This window comes from Schistocerca americana, chromosome 4, assembly GCF_021461395.2.
Source record: "Schistocerca americana isolate TAMUIC-IGC-003095 chromosome 4, iqSchAmer2.1, whole genome shotgun sequence".
Classification (NCBI taxonomy): Eukaryota; Metazoa; Arthropoda; class Insecta; order Orthoptera; family Acrididae; genus Schistocerca; species Schistocerca americana.
In genome coordinates, this window is record NC_060122.1 from 775,806,365 (window position 1) to 775,818,840 (window position 12,476).

Consider the following 12,476-nt stretch of genomic DNA (forward strand, 5'->3'; position numbering starts at 1 on the left):
TGTTTCGACTTAGGTCTTTCAGTGCTCTGTCAAACTCTTCTCGCAGTATCATATCTCCATTTCATCTTCATCCACATCCTCTTCCATTTCCATAATATTGTCCTCAAGAACAACGCCCTTGTATAAACCCTCTATATACTCCTTCCACCTTTCTGCTTTCCCTTCTTTGCTTAGAACTGCGTTTCCATCTGAGCTCTTGATATTCATGGAAGTGGTTCTCTTTTCTCCAAAGGTCTCTTAATTTTCCTGTAGGCAGTATCTATCTTACCCCTAGTGATATATGCCTCTACATTCTTACATTTGTCCTCTAGCCATTCCTGCTTAGCCATTTTGCATTATCTGTCAATCTCATTTTTGAGATGTTTGTATTCCTTTTTGCCTGCTTCATTTACTGCATATTTGTATTTTCTCCTTTCATTAATTAAATTCAATATCTCTTCTGTTACCCAAGGATTTCTATTAGCCCTCGTCTTTTTACCTACTTTATCCTCAGCTGCCTTTACTATTTCATCTTCCAAAGCTACCCATTCTTCTTCTACTGTATTTCTTTCCCCCATTCTTGTCAATCGTTCCCTAATGCTCTCCCTGAAACACTCTAGAACCTCTGGTTTAGTCAGTTTATCCAGGTCCCATCTCCTTAAATTCCCACCTTTTTGCAGTTTCTTCAGTTTTAATCTACACTTCATAACCAATAGATTGTGGTCAGAGTCCACATCTGCCCCTGAAAATGTCTTACAAATTAAAACTTGGTTAATAAATCTCTGTCTTACCATTATATAACATATCTGAAACCTTCCAGTATCTCCAGGTTTCTTTCATGTATACAACCTTCTTTCATGATTCTTGAACCAAGGGTTAGCTATGATTAAGTTACGCTCTGGGCAAAATTCTACCAGGCGGCTTCCTTTTTCATTCCTTACCCCCATTCCATATTCACCTACTGCGTTTCCTTCTCTTCCTGTTCCCACTGTCGAATTCCAGTCACCCATGACTGTTAAATTTTCGTCTCCCTTCACTATCTGAATAATTTCTTTTATATCATCATATATTACATCAATCTCTTCGTCATCTGCGGAGCTAGTTGTGCATATAAACATGTACTACTTTGGTAGGCATGGGCTTCGTATCTATCTTGGCCAGAATAATGCGTTCACGATGCTATTAGTAGTAGATTAACTGCACTCCTATTTTTTTATTCATTATTAAACCTACTCTTGCATTGCCCCTATTTGATTTTGTATTTATAACCCTGTACTCACCTGACCAGAAGTATTGTTCCTCCTGCTACCGAACTTCACTAACTCCCACTATATCTAACTTTAACCTATCCATTTCCCTTTTTAAATTTTCTAACCTATCTGCCCGATTAAGGGATCTGACAGTCCATGCTCGACCTGTAGAGCGCCAGTTTTCTTTCCCTGATAACAACGTCCTTCTCAGTAGTTCCAGTCCGGAGATGCGAATGGGGGACTATTTTACCGCCGGAATATTTTACCCAACAGGACGTCATCATCATTTAACCATACAGTAAAGCTGCATGCCCCCGAGAAACATTACGGCTATAGTTTCCCCATGCTTTCAGACGTTCGCAGTACCAGCATAGCAAGGCCGTTTTGGTTAATGTTACAAGACCAGATCAGTCAATCATCCAGACTGTTGCCCCTGCAACTACTGAAAAGGCCGCTGCCCCTCTTCAGGAACCACACGTTTGTCTGGCCTCTCAACAGATACCCCTCTGTTGTGGTTCCACCTACGGTATGGCTATCTGTATCACTGAAGCATGCAAGCCTCCCCACCAACGGCAAGGTCCATGGTTCATGGTCCAAGGTCCAAGGTCCATGGGGGAAGAGAACCATAGTCCTTCAAGGAGTCCAAAATATAAAGCTTTGTTTCAAATTTTTTTACTTTACACCTTATCGTAAAGAAGAAGAAGAAGTAATTTTTGGTTGGCCACTTTAGTTAATAGAGTTGCTACGAAGTTTGCATCATCATAATTAATTTGGCAAAAGAATTGGTTTTGTTGTTAAGTTTCGGTTCCATGTTGTTGTTGTTGTCTTCAGTCCTGAGACTGGTTTGATGCAGCTCTCCATGCTACTCTATCCTGTGCAAGCTTCTTCATTTCCCTGTACTTACTGCAACCTACATCCTTCTCAATCTGCTTAGTGTATTCATCTCTTGGTCTCCCTGTACGATTTTTACCCTCCCCGCAGCTCTACAATGCTAAATTTGTGATCCCTTGATGCCTCAGAACATGTCCTACCAACCGGTCCCTTCTTGTCAAGTTGTTCCACAAACTCCTCTTCTCCCCAATTCCATTCAATACCTCCTCATTAGTTATGTGATCTACCCATCTAATATTCAGCATTCTTCTGTAGCACCACATTTCGAAAGCTTCTATTCTCTTCTTGTCTAAACTATTTATTGTCCATGTTTCACTTCCATACATGGCTACACTCTATATAAATACTTTCAGAAACGACTTCCTGACACTTAAATCTTTACTCGATGTTAACAAATTTCTCTTCTTCAGAAACGCTTTCCTTGCCATTGCCAGTCTACATTTTATATCCTCTCTACTTCGACCATCATCAGTTATTTTGCTCCCCAAATAGCAAAACTCGTTTACTACGTTAAGTGTCTCATTTCCTAATCTAATTCCCTCAGCATCACCCCACTTAATTCGACTACATTCCATTATCCTCGTTTTGCTTTTGTTGATTTTCATATTATATTCTCCTTTCAAGACACTGTACATTCCGTTCAACTGCTCTTCCAAGTCCTTTGCTGTCTCTGACAGAATTACAATGTCATCGGCGAAGCTCAAAGTTTTTATTTCTTCTCCATGGATTTTAATACCTACTCCGAATTTTTCTTTTGTTTCCTTTACTGCTTGCTCAATATACAGATTGAATAACATCGGGGACAGGCTACAACCCTGTCTCACTCCCTTCCCAACCGCTGCTTCCCTTTCATGTCCCTCGACTCTTATAACTGCCATCTGGTTTCTGTACAAATTGGAAATAGCCTTTCGCTCCCTGTATTTTACCCCTGCCACCTTTAGAATTTGAAAGAGAGTATTCCAGTCAACATTGTCAAAAACTTTCTCTAAGTCTACAAATGCTAGAAATGTAGGTTTTCCCTTCCTTAATCTATTTTCTAAGCTAAGTCGTAGGGTCAGTATTGCCTCACGTGTTCCAACATTTCTGCGGAATCCAAACTGATTATCCCCGAGGTCGGCTTCTATCAGTTTTTGCATTCGTCTGTAAAGAATTCGCCTTAGTATTTTGCAGCTGTGATTTATGAAACTGATAGTTCGGTAATTTTCACATCTGTCAACACCTGCTTTCTTTGGGATTGGAATTATTATATTCTTCTTGAAGTTTGATGGTATTTCGCCAGTCTCGTACATCTTGCTCACTAGATGGTAGAGTTTTGTCAGGACTGGCTCTCCCAAGGCCGTCAGTAGTTCCAGTGGAATGTTGTCTACTCCCGGGACCTTGTTTCTACTCAGGTCTTTCAGAGCTCTGTCGAAGTCTTCACGCAGTATCGTATCTACCATTTCATCTTCATCTACATCCTCTTCCATTTCCATAATATTGTCCTCAAGTACATCGCCCTTGTATAGACCCTCTATATACTCCTTCCACCTTTCTGCTTTCCCTTCTTGGCTTAGAACTGGGTTTCCATCTGAGCTCTTGATATTTTTACAAGTGGCTCTCTTTTCTCCAAAGGTCTCTTTAATTTTCCTGTAGGCAGTATCTATCTTACCCCTAGTGAGATAAGCCTCTACATCCATACATTTGTCCTCTAGCCATCCCTGCTTAGCCATTTTGCACTTCCTGTCGATCTCATTTTTGAGACGTTTGTAGTGCTTTTGCCTGCTTCATTTACTGCGTTTTTAAATTTTCTCCTTTCATCAATTAAATTCAATATTCCTTCTGTTACCCGAGGATTTCTGCTAGCCCTCGTCTTTTTACCTACTTGATCCTCTGCTGCCTTCACTACTTCATCCATCGGTGCCATAGGACAACTGTAATTCCGGCAGAAGCCACAACATTAAAAAAGGGAAAAAGAAAGATTTTTCCAAGAAATGTTTGATTTATTCCGTTATTAGGATATTGGACACTTTATTAATAAAAGAGGATTTAGTTAGTTTCTATTTTAATTTAAGATTGAAGAATTTATGCTGTTATTTGACGGTTCAATAGAAGAATATTAAAGGCACCGAAGCCAGGCCGATGAGGCAGAATATTGGCGAGCGTGAGGACGGGTTAAAGGGGGAAAACTGCACCTGTGGTCTACTGATCAATATCACCTGGGTCCTGCGTTCGAACTTCACCACTGTTTAAATGCATACACACACACGTTATAAAACGTATGTGTGTGTGCGTGTGTATATGTATATCCCACAACTCCTCCTAAATCACTTGACCGTAACTAGACCGACTTCAACCAAACTTGACACGCATAACCTTTACTGTCAGGCGACAATTGCTGTCGTGATAAGAATCATCTTCCTTTCATAATTCAGCAGATGCGATTTCAAAAACAATAAGATGCGTGAAAAACTGTCGAATCACGTATTGTGTTTAAATTTATTACTTCTTTGTTATTAATGCCATTCGCAATAAATTTCACAGACAGTATCCACATATGACAAAGAATGTACCTCTAACATTATTTCATTGTACAACGTGAAGTTCAGTGCGCATGACGTCATAAACACTGAGATAAAAAGCCGCATCATGTCTGAAGTTTAAATTTGTTTCTTCTTTGCTACTAACTCTGTTCATAACGTATTTCGCAGACAGTATCCACATATGCTACCTACGCAAATGTACGACTGTACGACACATGATTCAAGAGATATGACATCATAAACACTGACATGCGTGAAAAAGCGCCATATCATGAATGAAGTTTTAATACATTTATTCTTTACTACTAAGACACTCCTACAGACGAGCAAACTTAAGGAAATCCCTGACACCTGGCAGCGCGTTTTACAGCTTTCAACCCGAAGCGGAAACAATAGCCATCAATAGAGCTATGTGGGGGCGTTGCCATAGAGATGTTTACAAAATCACGCTGTAGACAGGCGAAGCAGCCGTACTTATGCATTTGTGCGTTGTGCATACTTTTTGCACAACTGTTCCATAATTTGAAAGGTGTTTTCACTAATATACCGACATAAGTTTTTTTCGATACTACACTACAAACAGTGATTTTCTGTTTCCATTTCTAATACAAAATAAGCAATATGAATACCCGGGCAATGCCGGGTTTGTGAGGTAGTTTTGAATAAAAATCATCAGCAATGTAGGCCAAGGAATTTGGGCATAGGAAGTCACCATCGTTCTGCCAACGGCCTTGTCAAAGAGCGTGGAGGAATATACAGAGGTTCAGGCCACTCTCTTGCTCCTGGGGGTGGAAAACTGCCTCTAAGAGGAGCATGAATCAGCAATGATCAACAGCTTGAGGATGCAAATGGTATGGAGACCACTGCACTAGAGACGTTTATGGTGCATCCACAGGACGTGTGGTCTGCAAATGAAAACATTTCACAATGATGTCTCCATTGCCAAAAAGATTCTAGATTACTCCCCCATTCGAATCTGCAGGAGGAGATTACGAAGGTGGGTTGGGCCGTGAGAAAAGAAAAGGATGGAATAGTCAGCAGGAGGGCAAAATTCTACTATCCTGGGCACGGAATGTCGGAACTTTGAACTTCGTAGAAAAGTTCGAAAATCCGAAAAGGGATATGGTAAGGCTCAATTTAGATGTAGTGTGGATCAGTGAATTGAAATGGAAAGAGGTCAATGATTTCTGTCAGGCGAATGTAGGGTATATCAACAGCAGCCGAAAATTGTATAACAACAGTAGGATTCGTTATGAACAGGAAGATAGAGCAAGAGTGAGTTAATGTGAACAGTTCAGTGACAGGGTTGTTCTCATCAAATTCGACACCAGATCAACGCTGGGAACAATAGTTCAGGTATTCATGCTGACGTCGCAAACAGAATATGAAGAGATGGAGAAAGTATAAAATCATATTGAACGGGTAAGTCATTAAGTAAAGGGAAATGAAAATCTAATAGTCATGGGGGACTAGAATGTGGTGGGAGGGGAAGAAACAGAAGCAAGGGTTACGGGGAATACGTACTTGGTAGTAGGAATGAGAGAGGAGAAAGATTAATTGAATTCTGAAAAAATAAATACGAGTATCAGGTAGTAAAGCGAATACTTTGTTCAAGAATCATAAGAGGAAGAGGCGTACCTGGAAACAGCCAGGAGATACAGGGAGATTCCAGTTAGATTACATCATGGTCAGTCAGGGATTTCGAAATCATAGGTTTGTAGGGCGTACCCAGGAGCAGAGATGAACTCAGATCATAATCTGGTAGTGATGAAGAGTAGGCCATAGTTTAAGAGACTAATCGGAAGAATCAGTGTGCAAAGAAACGGGATACGGAGGAACTAAGTAACGAAGAGATACACTTCAAGTTCTGTAAGGCTATAGATAATGAGTAACTCAATAGGCAGTTCAGTTGAAGAGGAACGGACATTTATAAAAAGGGCAGTCACAGAACTTGGAAAGAAGAACATTGGTACAAGGAAAGTAACTGCGAAGAAACCATGTATAACGGAAGAAATGATTGAGTTGATCGACGAAATACAAGTCACTCAGGAATGAAATAAGTGGGAAGTGTAGGGAAGCTAAGACGAAATGGCTACATGCAAAATGTGAAGAAATCGAAAAATAAATGATTGTCGGAAGGACTGACTCAAAATATGTAAAAGTTAAAACAACGTTCTGTAAAATTAAAAGCAATGTTTGTAACACTAAGAGTGCACTGGGAATTCAACTGTTAAATTCAGAGGAGAGAGGGAATAGAGGGAAAGAGTACACTGAAGGCCCGTATGAGGGGGAGGATTTCTCTGATGACAGGAGTCAACAGGTAAGGGATAAGGGAACCACTATTAGAGTCAGAATCCAAAAGAGCTTTGGAAGATCAAATAAGGCAGAAGTGAAAGGTAACATTCCATCAGCGTTTCTAAAATCTTATATGAATTGAAGGTGGATGGGGGAGGAATTATTGAAATCAGTTGCTGCAGGACTTTATGTGGAATTAGCAGTGACAAGTGAAAATGTGAAGCTCGACGGGGATTCGAACCCAGGCTCTCCTGCTTATTACGCATTTGAGTTAACCACTGCGCCATCCGGACACAGTATTTAGCGTAATTACGCGGACCAGCCGGCGAACATTCCCACCTAGCACTGAAATCGGGCGGGAGGCCAGCAGAGAGAGTACGCGCAATTACAATAAAGATTTTATCTAGATGGTGCAGTGTTTAACGCAGCTACCTAGTAAACAGAAGATCGCATGTTCGGATCCTGGTTCGGCACACACTTTTTACTCGTCGCCGATGATTTCACACGAAGCGCTGAAGCAGATGCCGTCCTTCACTTACGTTTCCTTCCTCTCCATCCACCTTTAGTTTACATAATATGAATCACAGCTGCGAAATCCGCATTCATATTTATAAACTCACTTGGGAAAATGGCAACAAAACGACTATTGATCATAGTGTGTAGAATGTATGAAACTGGCGATATACCATCAGACTTTCAGAAAAACATCATCCACACAATTCTGAAAACAGCAAGAGGGGACAAGTGCGGGAATTATAACATATTCAGCTTAAAGCTCATGAATTCAAGTTGTTGCTGACAAAAATAATACACAGAAGAATAGAAAAGGAAATTGAGGATCTGTTAGAGGAAAGGTAAGGGCACCAGTGAGGCAGTTCTGACGTTGTGGTTCATACTGGAAGCAAGACCGAAGAAAAATCAAGACACGCCCATAGAATTTGTCGACCTTGAAACAGCGTTCGAGATCATAAAAAGGTGAAAGGTGTTCGAAATTCTGAGAAAAATTGGGGTAAATTATAGAGAAAGATCTACGAGGGACTAGAAAGATTGGAAGGTCAAAAACGAAGTGCTCGGATTGAAATGAATGTAAGACCGAGATGTAGTCTTTCGCCCTTGCTGTTCAATGTGTTCGTCGAAGGAGCAATGACGGAGAACTGCAGGATGCATAGAATGGAATGAACAACAGAATGAATACAGAATATGGATTAAGAGTAAATTAAAAAACGAGAAAGGTAATGAGAAATTGCAGAAATGGGACTAGCAAGAAAATTAACATCGAAATTGGGGATGAACAAGTAGAAGAAGTTAAGGAAATCTGCTTCCTAGGCAGCAAAATAACTCATGATAGACGGAGCAAGGAGAACATGAAAAGCAGACTAGCACCCACAAAAAGAGCAATCATGGCCAAGACAAGTCTATTAGTATCGAACATAAGCCTTAGTTTTAGGAAAAATATTCTGAGAATGTATGTATGGGCCACAGCATTGTATGATAGTGAAACAAGGATTGTGGGAAAACTCGAAAAGAAGAGAATCGAAGCATTTGAGATTTGGTGCTACAAAAGAATGTTGAAAATTATGTGGACTGATAATGTAAGAAAGGAAGACGTTCTGCGAAGAATCGACGAGGAAAGAAATATATGGAAAACACTGACAAGAAGAATGGACAAGATGGTAGGAGACGTGTTAACATATCAGGGAATAAATTCCAAGGCACTAGAGGGAGCTGTCTAGGGTACAAACTCTATGGGATGACAGAGATTGGAATACATCCAGCATAGAATTTAGCACGTGGGGTGCAAGTGCTACTCTGAGTCGAAAAGGTTGGAACAGAAGAGGAATTGGTGATGGGCTGCATCAAAGCAGTCACATAGAACATTGGCACAACAGTGGGCTTTCAGTTCATCTTGTCGCCAAAGACAAACTGGGATTGTCACGTGGCTTTCTTGTAAGGCTGTTTGTTTGGATTTTACGCAAAGGGCGAAACTTTAATATTATACGTCTTTGTCCTGTTTTTACGCACTTGTTTATTAACAGCACCAATGATGAATAATTGTTGCGGTTATGGATGCAAATCTAAACGCTTTACAGGAGCAAAAGGCAGACAATCAATACTGCAGGATAATTTATGTGACTGCGTGGCACATATTTATGAGACGAGTGTTAGACAAGTTCGGTAGTGTGAGAAATGTGCTGGCAATCAATCCGTCATGTGCGTAGTACATTTCGAGCAATTCTCATCAGGTTATTTTTATATCTCAGAATTCCATTATACAGATAGCCAAAGTTATTATGCTTATTTAATGTAGTAAGGACGGGAGACCGTGCTGCTAGTACTATAACGTGGATAATAATTATAGATGGTTAATATTTTAATTTCCCTAAGAATGAACAGGAATGAAATAATGTATCACAAAGTATAAATTGAAGAATTTTGCCCCTAAGGTATTTCAGTGTGGAATAAATTACTGCGTGTCTGCTTTTAGTTTTGAAGTTATTCATGATACTTTCTCTTTGGCACAGTAGGAGGCCAATTCAATTTGCCGCAGCAGCGTAATAGAGAGTCAAACATATGTTACAGTACAAAACATTAAAAATAGCAGAGCATATCCCTTTATTCCATATTTATAAACAATACAGACATCTGAGTCTGATACACTTGTTGAAAACAATTGAAATGCCCTTTCGTTTTTGTTCAAAAATGGTTCAAATGGGTTTGAGCACTATGGGACTTAACATCTGAGGTCATCAGTCACCTATAACTTAGAACTACTTAAACCTAACTAACCTAAGGACATCACACACATCCATGCCCGAGGCAGGATTCGAATCTGCGACCATAGCAGTCGCGCGGTTCCGTACTGAAGTACCTGGAACCGCTTGGCCACCGCGGCTGGCTGCGTTTTGGTCTTCAAAGTCTTAAGACAAGTCAAGTTCATTCCAGATCTTGAATGCAAATGGTTAAGATGCCTATGAATGGTGTTTACAAAGTGTACAATACATTTGGGCTGGGTCTGTCTGTACTAATGGGCATTAAAAATCTGCAGAGCGCTAACAACAAATCTTGCACCATACCATAGTGTCGTGAGTTCTTAGGCAATATAAGTTGGCGCCAATGAATCAAGTCTGAGCATCTTAACCCCGTGGGTATCCTTATTCTGTGGTAATAAGTATCTAATTAAAAAAAAAAGTTCAAATGTGTGTGAAATCTTATGGGACTTAACTGCTAAGGTCATCAGTCCCTAAGCTTACACACTATTTAACCTAAATTATCCTAAGGACAAACACACACACACACCCATGCCAGAGGGAGGACTCGAACCTCCGCCGGGACCAGCCGCACAGTCCATGACTGCAGCGCCTAAGACCGCTCAGCTAATCCCGCGCGGCAAGTATCTAATTTGCAGAGGTTATCGTTAGTCGTTACAAGAATGACTTTGGCATGCTTACGTGGTAACAGAGCTAAAGCCGGGTTCACACACGCAACGAAAGTATCGCCACAAGTCAAGTCATTCTGGAGTGGCGCTGTGAGCTACCGTTCACACAGGACGCCACAAATTCTTCGTAATTGCGCAGTTTGCAAAATGGCGTCACCTGTCTCACCTGAAATGATTCGGGCCTGCGTTAATGTTGTTGCGCAAATTGTGGCATTAGAACTGAGCGAAGAGTTAACAACAAAGAAACGGAAACGAAATGGATCTGTATGTGGATATCGCGTAGAAATTATATGGGAGCAACAAATACGCTCATAAAAGAATTAACATTCGAAGAAAAAAATTCGTTCGTAAACCATTTTCGGATGTCGAAGACGAATTTCGAGTACTTGTTGAGCTGTGTATCAAGCTCTATTCAAAGATCGGATACACACATGAGAGATGCAATCTCTGCTCGTGTGAAACTTCAAGTAACTCTCCGATACTTGGCGAGTGGTGATTCCATGTCATCTCTCCAATACACCTACCGTGTCCCGAATAATACTATTTCAGTATTCTTGTGCGAAGTGCTGGATGCTATTTACGATGCCCTTAAGTCTCATTTGAAGGTAAATGAGAAAACATAGCCCCTTTTGTTGTAGCTACATCAGTTCCAGGTACATATTCACGCATACTGTTTACTATTTCAATTAATGCAGCATCTCTCAAATTTCTGTCTTTGTATGATTCGCTTTTGTGGTTCCAAAGGCAATCTCGTTCTTGATACACCTCCAAGAATCTCATAATTGTCGCTGTTGACCACTTTTTCGACATATTAATACCAAACGCACAAACAACAGTACCATCTGCGAACGAATACGCACTAGAAAGGTTTGAATCCAGCCGCGAGGTAGCAATCGAATGACGTTATTCGATTGTGGAGAAGGCAAAATGGTGCAACAAAGTAGAACCAAGTTCAACTTTTTGTGGCGTGACAAATGTTGCACTTCTTAAATGGCGCCACCAAAGACTAGGAGTTCTCACATGCAACTACAAAGCAGCGGTAGTTCGCCATTAGCAGTGGCGATACTATTGTTGCCTGTGTGAACCCGGCTTAACGCGCTGCACGATGCCGCACAGGAGCCCTCGCCGCAGCCGTCTGCACCGGCGCTGGACGAAGTGGACGCGGAGGAGGTGGCGCGCCGCCAGCAGTACCTGCGCGCGCAGCGGGACAAGCTGCTGCTGCTCAAGAAGCAGGAGCGCGAGAAGAAGCTGCGCGCCGCCGCGGCCGGCAGCGCCGAGCGGCCAAGGTCCGCGCGGGCCGCCAGGGCGGCGCTGTCGTCCGGTGGCGCCAGCGCCGGTGGCGCCAGCGGCGCGCCTGACACCGACAAGGCCGGCGGCGCAGACAGCGCCAACTTGCAGGTGCGCCGCGCGCTGGCGCGCCGGCTCAAGTCCGAGGTGGTGGGCGCGCCGTAGGGCCGTGTCCGGCTGCCGCCCTAAGTCACTAATAGTGGCTCCCTTTCTTTCAAAATGCGTAAAAGTTTAATTCTTTGAAACATCATCAGCCATATGTTAAGATACAGATTTCAGCGACGTGCATCACATACAAGGTGTTTATAAAGTACCATCGCTATTCCTGCAACAAAATTTGAGTAAAAACATCTGTACTTAAACCATTATCAGGGTCAGTTACTCTTGATGGCCCCTGGTATCTGTATAGTCAGAAACTTCCTGGCAGATTAAAACTGTGTGCTGGACCGAGACTCAAACTCGGGACCTTGCCTTTCGCGGGCAAGTGCTCTACCATCTGAGCTATCCAAGCACGACTCACGCCCCGTCCTCACAGCTTAACGTCTTCCAGTACCTCGTCTCCTACCTTCCAAACTTTACAGAAACTCTCCTGCGAACCATGCAGAACTAGCACTCCTGAAAGAAAGGATGTTGTGAAGACACGGCTTAGCCACAGCCTGGGGGATGTTTCCAGAAACAAGAAAGGACATTGCGGAGACATGGCTTAGCCACAGCCTGGAGGATGTTTTCAGAAACATCCCCCAGGCTGTGTCTCCGCAATATCCTCTCTTTCAGGAGTGCTAGTTCCGCATGGTTTGCAGGATAGCTTCTGTAAAGATT

At 42.0% G+C, this 12,476-nt stretch overlaps 1 protein-coding gene across 1 annotated transcript in view; it reads left to right on the plus strand.

Moving 5' to 3' along the window:
• The window catches only part of LOC124613233 (cilia- and flagella-associated protein 36), a 148,926-nt gene extending 136,784 nt beyond the window's left edge, over positions 1-12,142 (plus strand). The window contains exon 7 of the mRNA XM_047141907.1: positions 11,487-12,142. Coding sequence (XP_046997863.1) covers positions 11,487-11,822 — 336 coding nt within the window. The 3' untranslated portion in view covers positions 11,823-12,142. The remainder of the gene's footprint in view (positions 1-11,486) is intronic.
• The last annotated feature ends 334 nt before the right edge of the window (positions 12,143-12,476 follow it).